The sequence below is a fragment of the Mesoplodon mirus genome, assembly GCF_964341445.2.
Source record: "Mesoplodon mirus genome assembly, chromosome: 10".
In the NCBI taxonomy this organism is placed as follows: Eukaryota; Metazoa; Chordata; class Mammalia; order Artiodactyla; family Ziphiidae; genus Mesoplodon; species Mesoplodon mirus.
The window spans coordinates 67,184,362-67,199,772 of record NC_138986.1 but is presented as its reverse complement, the minus strand read 5'-3'; the positions used below and the strand labels follow the sequence as shown (position 1 = coordinate 67,199,772).

General features: G+C 46.1%; 1 protein-coding gene across 3 annotated transcripts in view; it reads right to left on the bottom strand.

Annotated features, from left to right (window-relative positions):
- MDN1 (midasin AAA ATPase 1) overlaps positions 1-15,411 on the bottom strand; it is a 159,137-nt gene that overhangs the window by 41,754 nt on the left and 101,972 nt on the right. For all 3 annotated transcript variants that reach the window (XM_082633597.1, XM_082633598.1, XM_082633599.1), the window contains exons 56-69: positions 15,060-15,270; positions 14,115-14,346; positions 13,280-13,406; positions 12,437-12,607; positions 9,102-9,316; positions 8,341-8,728; positions 7,474-7,583; positions 6,144-6,849; positions 4,086-4,247; positions 3,373-3,646; positions 2,398-2,633; positions 1,700-1,795; positions 972-1,066; positions 590-711 (exon numbers count right to left, since the gene is read on the bottom strand). In XM_082633597.1, the coding sequence (XP_082489723.1) occupies positions 590-711; positions 972-1,066; positions 1,700-1,795; positions 2,398-2,633; positions 3,373-3,646; positions 4,086-4,247; positions 6,144-6,849; positions 7,474-7,583; positions 8,341-8,728; positions 9,102-9,316; positions 12,437-12,607; positions 13,280-13,406; positions 14,115-14,346; positions 15,060-15,270 (3,145 nt within the window). The remainder of the gene's footprint in view (positions 1-589; positions 712-971; positions 1,067-1,699; positions 1,796-2,397; positions 2,634-3,372; positions 3,647-4,085; positions 4,248-6,143; positions 6,850-7,473; positions 7,584-8,340; positions 8,729-9,101; positions 9,317-12,436; positions 12,608-13,279; positions 13,407-14,114; positions 14,347-15,059; positions 15,271-15,411) is intronic.

Sequence of the window (15,411 nt, the reverse complement as noted above, 5' to 3'; positions counted from 1 at the left end):
GAAGAAAACATATACGTGCCTGCAACCATCACTTGCTGTCACAAAGCGCACACAGTCTACTATGGGATTCCCGAGGGATGGCCGTCAAGTAAAGACACCAGTTAAGGTGAAGCTTTGAAGCAAGGACCACAGCTAAATTCCAAGCTGATTTAAAAACTACAGCCCCACTCAGGGTATGTGTGAAATGCACTCACAGCAAATTAGGAAACTGAATTCTGAGGCACTTGTTCTAAGTATGAGATGAAACCCTTTTAACTCAAGCATTTTAACTATTACCTACCAAGACAGAAACTTTCTCTTTGACTTGTCTCATAGATATAGAGAAGAAGGAAACTTTATCTTATGACTAGCTCTCTAGACTCTGGACAAGTCACTTAAACCTCTCTGACTTCCATTATTATTCTTAGTAAGAATAAAACTATACAGCTTTCTTGGCTGACCTCTCAGGAATACCTTGCAGTCAAATGATACGTCCTATGTGAAAGCAGTGGGGCGAGGACACATGGCAGCAGGTAAATCCCACACTCTGCAGCACTTCAAGCTTAGCTTGGACCCTCTAAGTAAGCAGAGAATTTACAGACGGTGTTACCTTCCTGCTCTTCTGTTTGTTCTTGCATGTGCTTCTCCAGCATCTGATAGATGGAGAACCAATGCTTGGTGGATTTCTCAGTATGGCGTTTCATGGTATTATCCAAACTCATGGACCAGCAGCTGAAACATGGAAGTAGAGGCCAAGGAGGCATTTAAGGAAACCTATTCAAACATCTGAAACCACAGAAGCAGAAGCTAAATATCCACTATTCTCTCCTCCCAAATGGAGACGGAGAAGCTCCCAGTCTGCTGCCTCTGAACGCATGCTGTTGTCTGGTCTCTAGCTGACATACTACATAAACTCTGAGGAAACAAACTATTCAAAGACTATATCCCTACAACCTAAGCTCAGGAGGGGAAGTGACCATTGGATCACTTACTTCAGTTCCAGTTTACGCCAACGGATGACCATCTGAGTGACCACATCAAGATGTTTCCGCAGAGACAGGGCCCGACTTGCATTCTCCTCCCAATCCTGAAGAGACACAGATAAAATTTACTATGGCCATTATTCAGTCCCCTGACCACCTCCTCACTCAGGAACACCCTGGACTTTTCTTGAGCAAAGACCCCTGGGACCGTCAACAACTTTTATACTGATTTACCAATAACTAACCAGAATGGGTTTACATGCAGCTTATCCAGCTTTGAGTCCTTTCTGGTCGCTTTACAGACCTCCAGCAGAGCAAACAACACAGGGTTTGGAGACCTGAGTCTGGATCCCTGTTGTTAGTCACGTGACCCCTCCAAAGTCCAGAGCCCTAATCTGAAAATCAGGGGAGCACCAGCCACTTCAGAGGCTGTGAGAGGACTGAGGGGCTGAAGAGTGGAGGCACCCTGCTGGTCTGAAGGCCAACCCAGAAGTGCTGGCAGACTGAGCCCTTAGGACTGGTGGACGCTGCGTCCCACCCTTGAGAACAGGTGAGGCAGGTCCCCTATGTGTCCCATGGAGGCAGTGGCTTCACCTGCAATAATCTGACCTTATGTCAGAAAAACCGAGGAGGTTCATCCTTTTCCAACCCAAACTATCACATCCTGTCCCTCTAACAATAAGAGAATCTCTTCAGTTGACTGTAACTAAAATGAGGACCGGAGAGAATCCTCTTACCTGTGCCTTTGCCAGAAGGATCTCTAAGCCATTCAGGAACTTCGAGATGGGGCTGGAAAGTGGGAAACTACGAATCCTGTCCATTACAACCAGCAGCTGCGGGGTGGGGGGAGAGGGGAGGGATGGGGGGGAAGAAGATTTGGGCATCCCTGTGGGACTGTCAATCACCCAAAGTCACAGGGTACTGAAGAGGGGCCTGACTGGAAGTTTCATGCAAAGGCCCTGCTTCGTGAGCACTTAGGAAAGCTGCGGGTGAAACTTCCAGGGCTGCAGATCCTGCCCAAGATAAACACTTTATCTGCTGCATTACTCTGGAAATAAGATTGAGTTTGATAAAGTAATTACTCTTATTACTCTCTGTTATAAGTTATTACAGAATTAGCTGAAGATCACAGAGCAAGGTCTGAGCTAAAACTGCCAATGTTGAAAACGCCAGGCCCTTGTTAGTGTAAGGATGTGTCTGAATACAGAGAGCAACATAGCAGCACTTCAATATATGGACGGCAAACCCTGAGCAGCAGATAAAATAAGTGGAATCTCAAACACCATTTACACAACAGCATTACAACCTGGTATATTCATCCTACAGGGAATAGCACTGCACTGAACCGCAGTTCTGTAAACCTCTGTTTGTGTATCCAGTGTGCAAGTCACTGCCCCCAGGACAGTGAGAGGCCGCCTCCCCACCGCTGCCCTACCTGCTCAAGCGCCGGATGTTCCGGCCAATCCTGCAGCAGCTGGTGGACGGCCTCTGAGAAGCCTTGAAGCACAGGCTGGCAGTGCCGAGCTTCTGGGACGTTGGGGTGATGGTAAAAGTCATAGGGACCGTCAGGCTTCACCATCAGGTCCAAGGTCCCCTCCCCAAAGAGAGCGTTACGGGACAGGGTGTAGGCCAAAAGTTGGCTGCCCAAGAGCTGGTCATTCAGCTCAACTCCTGTGAAGTTAACAAGATCACTGTAAGTTGGTATCAAGTTACAATGAGGTCAGCAACATGCTCAGAAATAATGAATGACTGTGACGAAATGAAGTAGATATTGCAATGCCATTCACCCTCAAAGCAGCAAAGGTCTAAAAGACTGTGACCCCAATACTACAGTGGTCACCAAGATCTGCCCCAAGTTTCGGTATATACAGAGGAACTCAGATACTGCCTACATGTGATCAAGAGGGTGCAGAGTTGGGTTTGATGGATTCTAATTCCCAGTTTTTGTAGCTCTTCTTGGTAGGCAGACCTGAAATTTAAAGCCTCCTTCCTACTTGCAAGGAATAACTCATGAGGTCACGTAGGAAACTGCATCAAACCATATCCTGTGAGATTAATTTCTGAGTTGCCAGGTTGCTCCCAGGAATACATGATTTCATTAGAAAAGCACTGAAGCTGTGAAAGGGAAATTGGAAATAATGCGGAGAAATAAGACCATTTAAACTAATTCTATATCCTTACTCTTAATTCCTTTGCCCCCACATATTCATATTCAAAGATGGGTGAAAACCCATCTTTATTGCAGAATTTTAAATTTTTGGAATTAGCTTAAGTCCTTTAAGCGAAGGAAACTCCATCAATAAGGAATTTAGCAAAAACAGGGACGTAATAGTTTCAGTTGTTCCAGAAGTAGCAATCGCATCTATTCGTTTTGATTTCCCAAGCGCTTAACAAAAGTAAACTGCCATACCCATCAGGGGGTAGAAGTTTGTGACAAGCGACGCCCCAGTCTGGTAGCAGGACAGAAACAGGCTGAGGTAGTGATCCGCCCCATGGGGCGGCGGCGTCTGCTGGTACCAGAGGGACCGAGCAAAGCCGAGGCACAGCTGCTGGTGTATCAGCATCACGGCCTGCATCGAGCTCTGTGACAGGAGGGCGGGCTCTGGGGCGGCCTCCTCTTCTTGCCCATCTGAAGGTCCCTTCTTTGCCTCTAGTGTTGGTTCTACCAAAATATCTGCGAAGTCCTGTAAATAATATTAGAGCAATTGAACTTTTAAAGTCAAAATCCAGTTCTAATAAGACTAAAAGGAAGGGGGAAGGATGGAGTGTGAATGATCAAGAAAATGAAATAGGGAATTACGTGCATTGAGAAATGCTTTAAAAATTACAAAACCATTCAGAGGGATGTAACAGGAACTAACATAGTGCTGTAGGTCAGTTATAGAGTAAATCCGAAGAGTTCTCATCACAAGGAAAAAAATTTTTTCATTTTATATCTATATGAGATGATGGATGTTCACTAAACTTATTGTGATAATCATTTCATGACGTTACGTCACATCATTATGCTGTACACCTTAAACTCATACAGTGCTGTATGTCTATCATATCTCAATAAAATTGGAATGAAAAAAAAAAGATTTCAAAGGGCAGGTGTGTGGTATCAAGAGAATTTGTTCCAACCTCTCCATGCAGTGGGAAGTGTTTCCTGAACTCCCACTCTTCCTCCTCCTCCTCGCTCAGGGCTGTCCTAGAGTTAGTGCTCCGGTATCTGTACAGGCTGCTTTCCTGCTCAGCCTTCTCTTGGGCTCTGCGTTCCTGTTCATCCCACTCATTGATGATTTCCTAAAAAAATCACACATTCCGAAGGAAGCTTATTTGCCTTTGCTGAGGCATTTACAATGAACAGAGGCAAGACTTGCTATCTCTTCCTCATGAAAACAAAATACCATGGTTCACGAACAGATAAATGCCAACATCCAAGACACTAAATTCCATGTGACAGAGAGCAAATGGGATTTGTTTTCAAACTGTGTATCTGCAGCAACCTGAGTTTCCTAACCGCCCCCCCGCTGTATTGTTACAATTTAGCAGGTGTGAAAACTTGCTGTAGTGGCACGACGGGGGACTCCCCGTCAGCCGTGAATGGTGCGCTGCATGAAGGACAGGGTGAGGGTCAGCAACGTGGGTGTGTGATGCAGACTGCACTTGGCCAGCACCTCAGGTAGATATCCTGGGGGTTCGGAAAAGGGAAAATGGGCTGGAGACTGGGTGGTCGAGGGCAACCAATCAGGCAAAACTAGGCTATACGATACCAGACATTTCTTAAATTCCCTATTACCTCTAAAGCCCTACGACTGGCAAGAACTATAAAGAAACCACCCAATATTGAGAAGAACTGAGGAGATAAGCAACCCCAGGATGACAATTTGTATTAAAAGCCCAAGCAAGCAGTTAACCTTTGTCTCAGCAATTCTGTTTTCTAGAAGTTTTACCCAAAGATCTAGCTTTAAGACTTTTAGGACGGCACTGGTTTGGGTTTTTTTTCTTCCCAAAACAGAAAAAAAAACCCTTTACATATAAATGTAAATATTCAGTGACAGGAACTGTTAAATGACTTACCCATAAAACAGAAAACCTGGCAGTCACTAAATATGATGTAGGTGGAGAATACCATAATCGTGGGGGAAATAAGCACTGAATTTTAGCTGTTAGGTTTTTAAAGGCAAGTTATAAAACAGAATGGACTTTCTTAGTGGTTTGTAGGGCTCAAGCCATTTGAGGACATTATCTCGGGGACCACGGAGGGTATAGCATTGTCCTCAACCAGAGCAGCCCTTTTATCTGTTAAATACTGGATCACTCTGCTAATATTTGTATTTTTTAAAAGGGTCTACTCCTCGCCACCCAAAAAAACTGTAAACCACTGGGAAAAAACAGCTGTAAAACATTTAGTGTCACAGACATACACTTACAGATACATGCACAAATGAGCAAGCCTAGAATAGAACACACCAATGTGTTAACAGTTATATAGTTTTGAGTGGCAGAATCTAATAATTTCGCTTATACTTAGTCTTTTAATTGTCTACAATGAAAACAAATTGCTTTTGTTGATAAGGGAAAAAACAGAATTATTTATTTATTTTTTTAATTTTTGCGGTACGCGGGCCTCTCACTGTTGTGGCCTCTCCCGTTGCGGAGCACAGGCTCCGGACGCGCAGGCTCAGCGGCCATGGCTCACGGGCCCAGCTGCCCCGCGGCATGTGGAATCTTCCAGGACCGGGCACGAACCCGCGTCCCCTGCATCGGCAGGCGGACCCTCAACCACTGAGCCACCAGGGAAGCCCCAGGATTTATTTTATTTTATTTCCTTGTCTGCGCTGCTTGGCTTGCAGGATCTTAGTTCCCCAACTAGGGATTGAACCTGGGCCCCTATTTTCTTAATATTAATAAAAGTTCATTCAATTACACGGCAAAACCCACCATAAAGTCAAACAACCAATAAAAAAGGGGAGAATATTTGCAGTGTGTATCAGGCACAAAGGGCTAACAACACTAATGTTTTTTAATCTCTTAAAAATTGACAAAGGCCCCTAAACCTGACAGTTACACGGGAAAAGGCCAAGTAGCAGACACTAGATCCCCAGTGCCTACCACAGTCTCACCTACGCCGGGCACTGCTAGTGTCCTGCACGCGCCCTGCTCGTGTCCCCAGCTCCCGTCAGGAGGGGGGCTTACCTGGCACACATGTCTGAAGAGCTGCAGGGCCTGCTGGTCCAGCTCTCCCTTGCACAGCACATGGGAGCGCAGGTACAGGAGGGCGTTCAGCAGCAGCTGTTCTTGGGTGGGGCAGGGCCTCTGGCTCTTGCCCTCCAGCTCCTTTCCTCCCAGGCGCTTAAGGAGCAGCTTCCCAAGGCCTCGCAGGACCTCCTCCGACTTCACCGAGCACAAAGCATCTGCGTGAGCATAGTAGGTGGGGAAGGTGGGGCCCACTGATGGGAAAGCCAACAGGGATGTGGCCAGGGCACCTAGCCTGTGCGCGCAGAGCACGCCACCATGGAGTGAGGCGTGGACCTCGCACGCCACCAGCCGCATGCCGTGCTGCAGCTGCAGGACGGATGCCTGCAGCGGGGCCGCTGCGTCTGGGTAAAGGGCGAACTCCTCTGCCAGCCGCCTCCGGAACTGGTGGTGTGACTGCTGCCAAGAGGCCTCCTCCTTCAGAAGGTTCTGGGCCATCTGGGCAGCCCGAGGTCCGTCCGTGTGGAGGGCCTGCAGGAGCCGAGTGAGCAGGTCCTGAACGGCAGAGGCCTTGGCGATGCTGGTGACATAGTGGTGGACCTCCTGTACCAGGGACTCATACGCAGGCAGCGGGGGCCTGAAGGCCTGCTTCTTGGACAGGCTACAGATTAAGTTCTCCAGCTGATCAATTCTCTGGCGAAGCAACCTAAAGGCAAATTAAACACAGTATGCAAATTCTGTCAGAAGCAAAGCAGCAAATCTAGACTGAGCCTCAGGAAAACAGAAGGAAGACATTTCAGCTACTGAGGCATAAAATGATATATGGACCATTATAATGCAAATGGATAATATATACACAGGCATTTACCATGTGCAAAACGTGTCGTCGAGCATTTCGGAGGCACGTCTCATTGAAGTGGGCACTATTATCTTCCTTTTACAAATACGGCACTGAGGTTTAAGGTATGGAGTGGTCTACCCAAGGTTTAAAGCCAAAGGTCAGGGACAGGACTGGAACTCAGAACCCACTACTGAACAGTATTTCCTAAGGTAACAGACCTCCACAGTGCACGTCATCGCAGCCCACTCCTTCCACATTGAGAATAAGCTCTGCTTTCAACCCTTCTGGCCCCATGTGAGTCCTCCTCCTCCTTTCACAGGGTATGTATTTTTCCTGATTATAACCATGGCTTTGGGATCTACCTGCTAATGTAGTTCAGAGATGTAGATCATAACCTCAGCTTAACAATGTAATTATACTAAAGAATGTCTTTTTAAAAAGAATATTCAAGCCAATAACCCCCAACTGGAATAATCACTACGGTGTTACCTGACGTGAGGATGAGAGTGACCGAGGACGACTTCATCCTCCAGGCCTCTTCCGGTCTGCAGCTGAGACGAGAGGCTCCGGGTCTTCCACTCACACTGCAGCTGTTGTAACTAGCGGAAGAGGAGAGACTGGTGTGCTGTGCCCAGCTAGGACCAGGCCCCAGAGACAAAGCCCTGCGGGGAGGGTCGCTCCCTGGATGGAAGGAACCTGAATGACCCAAGGGCAGGGGTTTCTGTTCCACTAACCTGGACCACTCACCTCAGAGCTGTCAGGTGAAAAGACACTATCTCATTTATGCCAATGAACTTCAATGAACTGCTACAGCAGTCTGGGCATCACCCCAACTAACATAATTTTCCTTCTTCAAAATATAGAACTAGAGTATCACTATCTTAATGTATTCAGTTCCCGAGTTTGGTTGGAAGTTCAAATAGCAAGAGATACACCACATTATCCGAATCTACCTACTTCCTGAGTTTTGGATAACACACACCCAAAGTTCAAAACCTAAGGAATGCTATACCCTGTCTAAAGAAGTTACCCAAATCCATATATCCACAACTTGCTTTAGGCAGAGGGATCTGGATAGGGAGGGATACCACTAGTGTTCTCCTGTTATGCCCTCTGCCCAGGGCAGCCTATCAGCAGACACATCAGAATGGCCCCTCCCGGTGTCTGAACCTACTCAGAGGAACCCGCAAAGAGGAGAACACAGTCTTCAGAACACACTCCTGGGATGTCACAGGGAAGCTTATGTAAAATCATCCCTCTGTGCTCTGAGCAACCATAGGGAGAGAAAGGAGTAATATACTAAGCAAAGCCAGCCAGTCAGGGATGCAGCCCGCGCTCCAAACCCTCCCTCCATACCTCTTCCTTGGCGTACTTGAGCTTGTACTCCCTCTTCACGGCGGGGTCGAAGCGTGCCTGGGGAAGCCAGGTCTGGATCTGGAGCAGGCCCAGGCTCACCCACAGGCTCCCACGGAGGGCTGGCTCAGGCAGGTCCCGCTTACCCTCCCCCTCCCCAAACAAGTGGTGCAGGGAGGTGAGCAAAAGGCACAGCAGCTCCTTGGGCAGCATCTCGTGCCCGGCCATGTCGCCGAGAGTCTGGCCCACACGCTGGCATGCCTGGCTGTCCCCAGGCAGCAGCTGCTCACAGTTCTGCACATACTCCTGCCGCCGGGGCTCGGGGAGCAGCTCTGCCAGACCAGCCAAGTGCCGGCACAGCACCAGCCGCTGGAGCTGGGAATCCGTGCGTCTGTGGGGACAGGGAAGCACTTAAGGGTCTGCGTCACAGCGACCACCATTCCTTTCTCATGCTACTGTTCTTCCAGAAAATGACAAGACAGACTGCACTGCCTACACCTAGAGGTCAATTTCTATTCTCACTAAATCTGATACGGTTTTCTAAGTACCACCTTCTTGATCACAATATACTCACAGCTGACAGAGTGGCTGGCCAACTCACAGCAGTCTCTGTCATGGACTGAAAACCTGCTCATCCAGCCAGAAAACACCCTTCCTCCACCCACCGGAACTAGCCACTATCGGAGAAAGCTCTGACTGAGGTCCCCACTACCTGCTCTGGAGGAAAGACGGGAGCTGTACCGTCTACCCGGGGGAGGGAATACCTGAACTCTGCTACGGAAGGGACAGCCATGTTGGTCCAAAGCACCGAGCTCATGTCCTGGAGCTGCTGTGATCTCTCAACCCACTCCCCCAGGGTGACATGTGAGGAGGACAGGATGGGGAGGCCGCTCACATCCCAGGGACTTGCTCTGTAGCTGCTGGTCAAGACTTCAAAGCAGCACTTGGAGAACACGGCTCTACTGAGACTTCCAGGACCCTGATAAGGGGAGAGGAGTCATGTTAACTTTTAGAAATAAAAAAAAAAAGGTTTCAACAAGCGGCACTGGGGCACCTTAGAGGAAAGAAAGAAATTTTAAAAGGAGATTCCAGTTGCTAGGAACAGGTAAACATCAGCCTGAGACAGGACCAGAAGGGCAGAATGGGGTCGGGTGCAGTGGGCCTTTGAAGGACTCCATTCTCTACGAACGAGGAGCCGTGGGGGCTTTAGTCGCAGAAGAAAAGCCCTCAAACCTGGGCATCAGGAAGACCAGTCGTGCAGCAGAGTTGGGGCAGGAAGGTGAGACGTGGAGGCAGGGGAAGGAGTTGGAAGACAAACAGAAGAGACAGGGACAAGCCTGTCTCCCTGGACTGTTAACCTGGGACACAGGAACAGCTGTCCACGAACAAAGGGTTAGCGGGTCAAATACACGAGAGCAAACCTGACTCTGTGCAACTCTTGGGGACCCGTAAGGTTTAACACTAAGAGCTTTGAGAGATGCTTTACACTAAAGAAATCAATCTTGATACAGCAATGGAACAGGACTGAGTCCAAAAATAAATCCATGAACACCGTGGGAAAAAGGTGTTACGACAGAGGTGGCCATTTCAAAAGAGATGGAAAGGATGAACTAGTCAAGACTGGTGTTGCTGATACTGCTTTTGGCTATGCTCGTTTGTATTAAATAAAAAATTCGCATCCCCACCTCACAAAACAAGATATCCAGATGAGACTGATGTAAACATGAAACAAAAGCAAAAACAGAAAATATGAGGGCTTCCCTGGTGGCGCAGTGGATAAGAATCCGCCTGCCAATGCAGGGGACACGGGTTCAAGCCCAGGTCCGGGAAGATCCCACATGCCGCGGAGCAACTAAGCCCGTGTGCCACAACTACTGAGCCTGCGCTCTAGAGCTCGTGAGCCACAACTACTGAAGCCTGTGCTCCTGGAGCCCATGCTCCACAACCAGGGAAGCCACCACAATGAGAAGCCCGCGTACCGCAATGAAGAGTAGCCCCCGCTCGCACAACTAGAGAAAGCCCACATGCAGCAATGAAGACCCAACGCAGCCGGGAAAAAAAAAAAAAAGACAAAAATTTTTTTTTAACTCTCTGGGTAATGAAGGAAGACTTATTTAAAAAGCATGATACCAAAGCCAGAAAGTAGAAAGGGACTGGCATATTTGAAAAGAAAACATTATAAAACTTCTGTGATATAAGAAAACATCTTCAAACTTGAGAGACAACAGAACACTAGAAATGTATTTCCAAATATATGTTGGGTAAAGGTTTAATATCCATAATACATAAAGAGATCTTCATAATAAAATGATGACTACTGACTTTTTTTTTTAAAACAAAATGAGCAATAAACATGACTGGAAAATTCAGAGAAAGAAATAAAAGCAATCAATATACATATGTAAAGACATTCAACCTGAATAATAATCAAAGGAATACATATCAAAATGAGATTTTTTAAAAAATTGTATGACTGGCAATAATTTAAAGTGTTAATAACACCTAGTGGGGCAAAGATATGGAAACACAGGATATATGATAAGTGAAACATGCTCTAGTCCCAAGTCCGCCATGGTCATCCTGACTTCATGTTCTCCCTCTTCACTGTCTCCTTGCAGGTTTAAAAAGTGAAAAAACAAGGGTTTCCCTGTGGCGCAGTGGTTGAGAGTCTGCCTGCCGATGCAGGGGACACGGGTTCGTGCCCTGGTCCGGGAAGATCCCACATGCCACGGAACGGCTGGGCCCGTGAGCCATGGCCGCTGAGCCTGCGCGTCCGGAGCCTGTGCTCCACAACGGGAGAGGCCACAACAGTGAGATGCCCACATACCGTGCCAAAAAAAAAAGTGAAAAAACGAAAACCTACTTCCCTAGACGTTCTGATAATATTTACAAATCTCTTTAAGTGTGAAGACACTTTGGCCAAGGGTTAAATTCCAATTCTCGTCACATATCCACAGAAATACTCAGACAAGTGGACAAAGGCTTATTTATACAAGGGTAGTTGATGCAGGTATGTCTGCTACAGGGAGGGGGAGGAGAAGGCAAGAAACCTCAATGCTTATCAAGAAGAAAGTGATTGGGCTTCCCTGGTGGTGCAGTGGTTGAGAGTCCGCCTGCCGATGCAGGGGACACGGGTTTGTGCGGGAAGATCCCACATGCCGCGGAGCGGCTAGGCCCGTGAGCCATGGCCGCTGAGCCTGCGCGTCCGGAGCCTGTGCTCCGCAACGGGAGAGGCCACAGCAGTGACAGGCCCGCGTACCACACACAAAAAAAAAAAAAAAAAAAAAAGAGGAAAGTGATTAAATGCATTCCAGCATATTAGTACAGTGGAATACCTTAAAAAGAATAAGCTGGAATGACAGGTGCAAATTTCCACGACATATCATGTGAACCAAGAAGGTGGCCTTGTTTTTGTTTACATATGTATTTAATATAAAAATACATGTTAACAGAAGTATACAGAGCAAAGAGTGGTTATTGCCAGTGAATTCTACATTATATATGTATATAAATACACATGTATACATATTGTGTATGTATATGTGTATGCATATATATATATATACACACACACATATGCACACATATCTACATGTTTCTGTACTGTTTAAAATCTTATAATTAGAAAAAATATTTCAATTAGAAAAGAAATTAAAGACTTTTTTTTTTTTTTTTTGCGTTACGCGGGCCTCTCACTGTTGTGGCCTCTCCCCTTGCGGAGCGCAGGCTCCGGACGCACAGGCTCAGCGGCCATGGCTCACGGGCCTAGCCGCTCCGCGGCATGTGGGATCCTCCCGGACCGGGGCACGAACCCGTGTCCCCTGCATCTGCAGGCGGACTCTCAACCACTGCGCCACCTGGGAAGCCCCAAAATTAAAGACTTTTGAAAGGAAATTGTGTTTACATTAATTCAGGATTTCCCAAATCATTTAAGATGGAATATCTTTTTTGAAGGTACACTTATTAATATCCTACAGAAAATAAAGTATTGCAATCACTTAGTCACTGCTCTACCCTAGGAATAAATGTTCATTGCTAGATCCACTGAGAAGTTTCTTCTACTATCATCAAACATGTTTATAATTTTATGACAACAAACCTTTAACGTGGGGTCCAGAAGGGACTTGGGTGTCTCCCTCTGCTGCACACCGGGCAGAGGGCTCCATGTTAGCCAGTATTCTGGATTTGTGGTCACGGTACTGCTCCAGAAAGATGTAAACGTGGAATTAAATAACTCGGACCACAAAGAGATCCTTTCTTCAGTAGACATCTAGAGGTAAAGGAATAATTAGATAAAAGAGTATTTGAGAAAGGTTCCATAAATCGTTATACGGTCTCTCTGTCTTGTAAGACATCTATAACTAACATGGGTTTAAAGATTATTAATCCTAATGTTCCTGGTTTTCTGCCACCCCAGTTGTCTTGGTCAAGTCACTTAACCTATTTATAATTTTATAAAACATAAGATCTGACTTTATAAGAGTGCATGAGAAAACTTAATTAAAATAATCACACAATTACGTGATCAAAATAAATAAATGAATAAAACATTATCAAAAAAATTTAAGGTTGTACTAATGAAGTTACATTAACTACAGTTTACCACTATTCACATTTAATAGTTACTCTTGTGGAAGGGTAAAAAACACTCTGACAATACATTTTTGAGCAAATAAAATAAAAGTAAGCAAATATTTTAGCCTCATTTAACTGGAAACCAAATGAAGTGAATCTGTGATAAGAGTAGAGAAATACCAAGGAAATTACTGCCAAAGAACATTCAAAGTTCTCCCCTTTGAAACTTACTTCAGATAAGACTAGAGTTTTACAACATGCAGTTTTTGAGATTAAATAAATAAATGTTCTGCAATCAGTCTGCCAGAGAAAATCTAATCAGCTCATAGTTTAAAGGAGGTTTTCTGATTTTGATTTTGGTTTTTACCTTTTGATGGTGCACTAAGGACCAAAGGTCTCGAAGCTCTGGAGGAGCAACTGGTGTGTGCTTAAGACAAAATGTGATGTGATGACTTATCTCCTCCTCTATATGGGGTTGCTGGTTTTTGCTGGACCTGCTCCAAAAATAAAGAGGAAGAGAGAGTGGGCTGTAGGCTTTCAATGAGCTGCTAGAAAACTGCTAACTGCTATGTAAGGGAAGATGGAACACACAGGACTTCGAGTACATTTATTTAAAAATGAGCACATAATTCTACTGGAAAAACACCTAGTGACATACATACATTCATTCATTCATTCATATAAATTTAATTAATTAATTAATTAATTTGTGGCTCTGTTGGGTCTTCATTGCTGTGCACAGGCTTTCTCTAGTTGCGGCGAGTGGGGGCTACTCTTCGTTGCGGCGTGTGAACTTACTGCAGTGGCTTCTCTTGTTGCAGAGCACAGGCTCTAGAGGTGCGGTTTTCAGTAGTTGTGGTGTGTGGGCTCAGTAGTTGTGGCGCACGGGCTTAGTTGCTCCGCGGCATGTGGAATCTTCCCGGACCAGGGTTCAAACCTGTGTCCCCTGCATTGGCAGGCAGATTCTTAACCATTGTGCCACCAGGGAAGTCCCACACCTAGTAACTTTTAGAAGTGGAGTCAAAACAGGCAAGGAATCTTCAAGAAGTTTTGGCTTTCCAAAGTGGCAAATGACCTCCCTCTGCTTCAGCAACTATGCCCCCTCAAGACAATGCTGTGCTTTGTTTTACATGTAGGATACACGGAATAACCTTGCAAGAAAATAAGTGCCCCCAAAGGAAAAAAACTGAAGGACGGCTCACCTTCTCAGGCAAGCCTGTGTCATAAAATCCGCTGTGACTCTGTACTGCCAAAGCATAGCCAGGTACTCCATTGCAGGCCAGAGCTGAACACTCCTGGTGAGTTGGATTAAGGAGGTAAAGCCTGGCTGTGACAGGGAGGAAGCTTCACTGTGCTTTTTCTCCAGAAAACCAAGTGAAATTCCTTTGGCTTTTAGTTCTGAACACTGAGCATTCACAAGACTCTTCAATTCATCTGGACAAAAAGACACACAGTGGTCAGTGGTCAGGCTCAGATTCCCAACAGCCAGTCACATGACCATTAGCTTAACCTGAGTTCAACTTCACCTGAGCGTGAGTGTCTCATGTGTTAATACAGGGGTCCCCAACCCCCGGTCCGCAGACTGTTAGGACCTGGGCCGCACAGCAGTAGGTGAGCAGTGGGGCGAGCGAGCGAAGCTTCATCTGCCGCTCCCCATCGCTCCCCATCGCCGCCTGAGCCACCCCCGACCCATCCATGGAAAAACTCTCTTCCACGAAACCGGTCCCTGGTACCAAAAAGGTTGGGGACCGCTGTGTTAAATAATGCTATTAATACCTGCACAATTCCAATGACAGAATTAAATAATATATGTAAAGTTTAGGGAATTCCCTGGCAGTCCAGGGGTTAAGACTTGGGTGCCGTGGATCTAGGTATGATCCCTGGTCGGGGAACTAGGATCCCACAAGCTGCGTGGTGTGGCCAAAAAAATTAAAAAAAAAAAAGTTTAGCCCTATGCCTGATACTTATTTAGTGGTCGGTATAGTATACAGGGAATAAATAAATAAATAAAAGGAGAATATCTAAGGGAAAACTTTAAAAAACGTACTGGCTGCAAATAAATAAATTAATTAATAAAACTTATTGGCTGCAAAGCAGAGGATATGCTTAGAACATCTGTCAGCTAGCCAAACTCCAGAGCATATTACCTGGGTTGACATCTTCCAGAGTATTAGCTCTGAGGACCAACCCCCAGGCCCGCAGGAGACTTTTCTTTAATGTCCATTCAGAAGCAACCAGTTGGAGCCGACTAATGTCTTCCCACCATCCACTCTCCCCAAGGGCAGGCATCCGCTCTCTGATGGCAAGGGCTTTGTTAAAGACCTTCAGCTGTGAAAAACAGTCCACCACCAGCTTGTCCTGAAACAATAAAACCCAGGAGAGCCTATTACAGAGGAGAAGAGCAGTGCTTTTTAGCAGCCTATTCGTGGCTGAAAAACATGTTTTAAATATTTCCTGAATGATTCTACAAAACATAAAGCTGGTTTACTCCTGTAGATC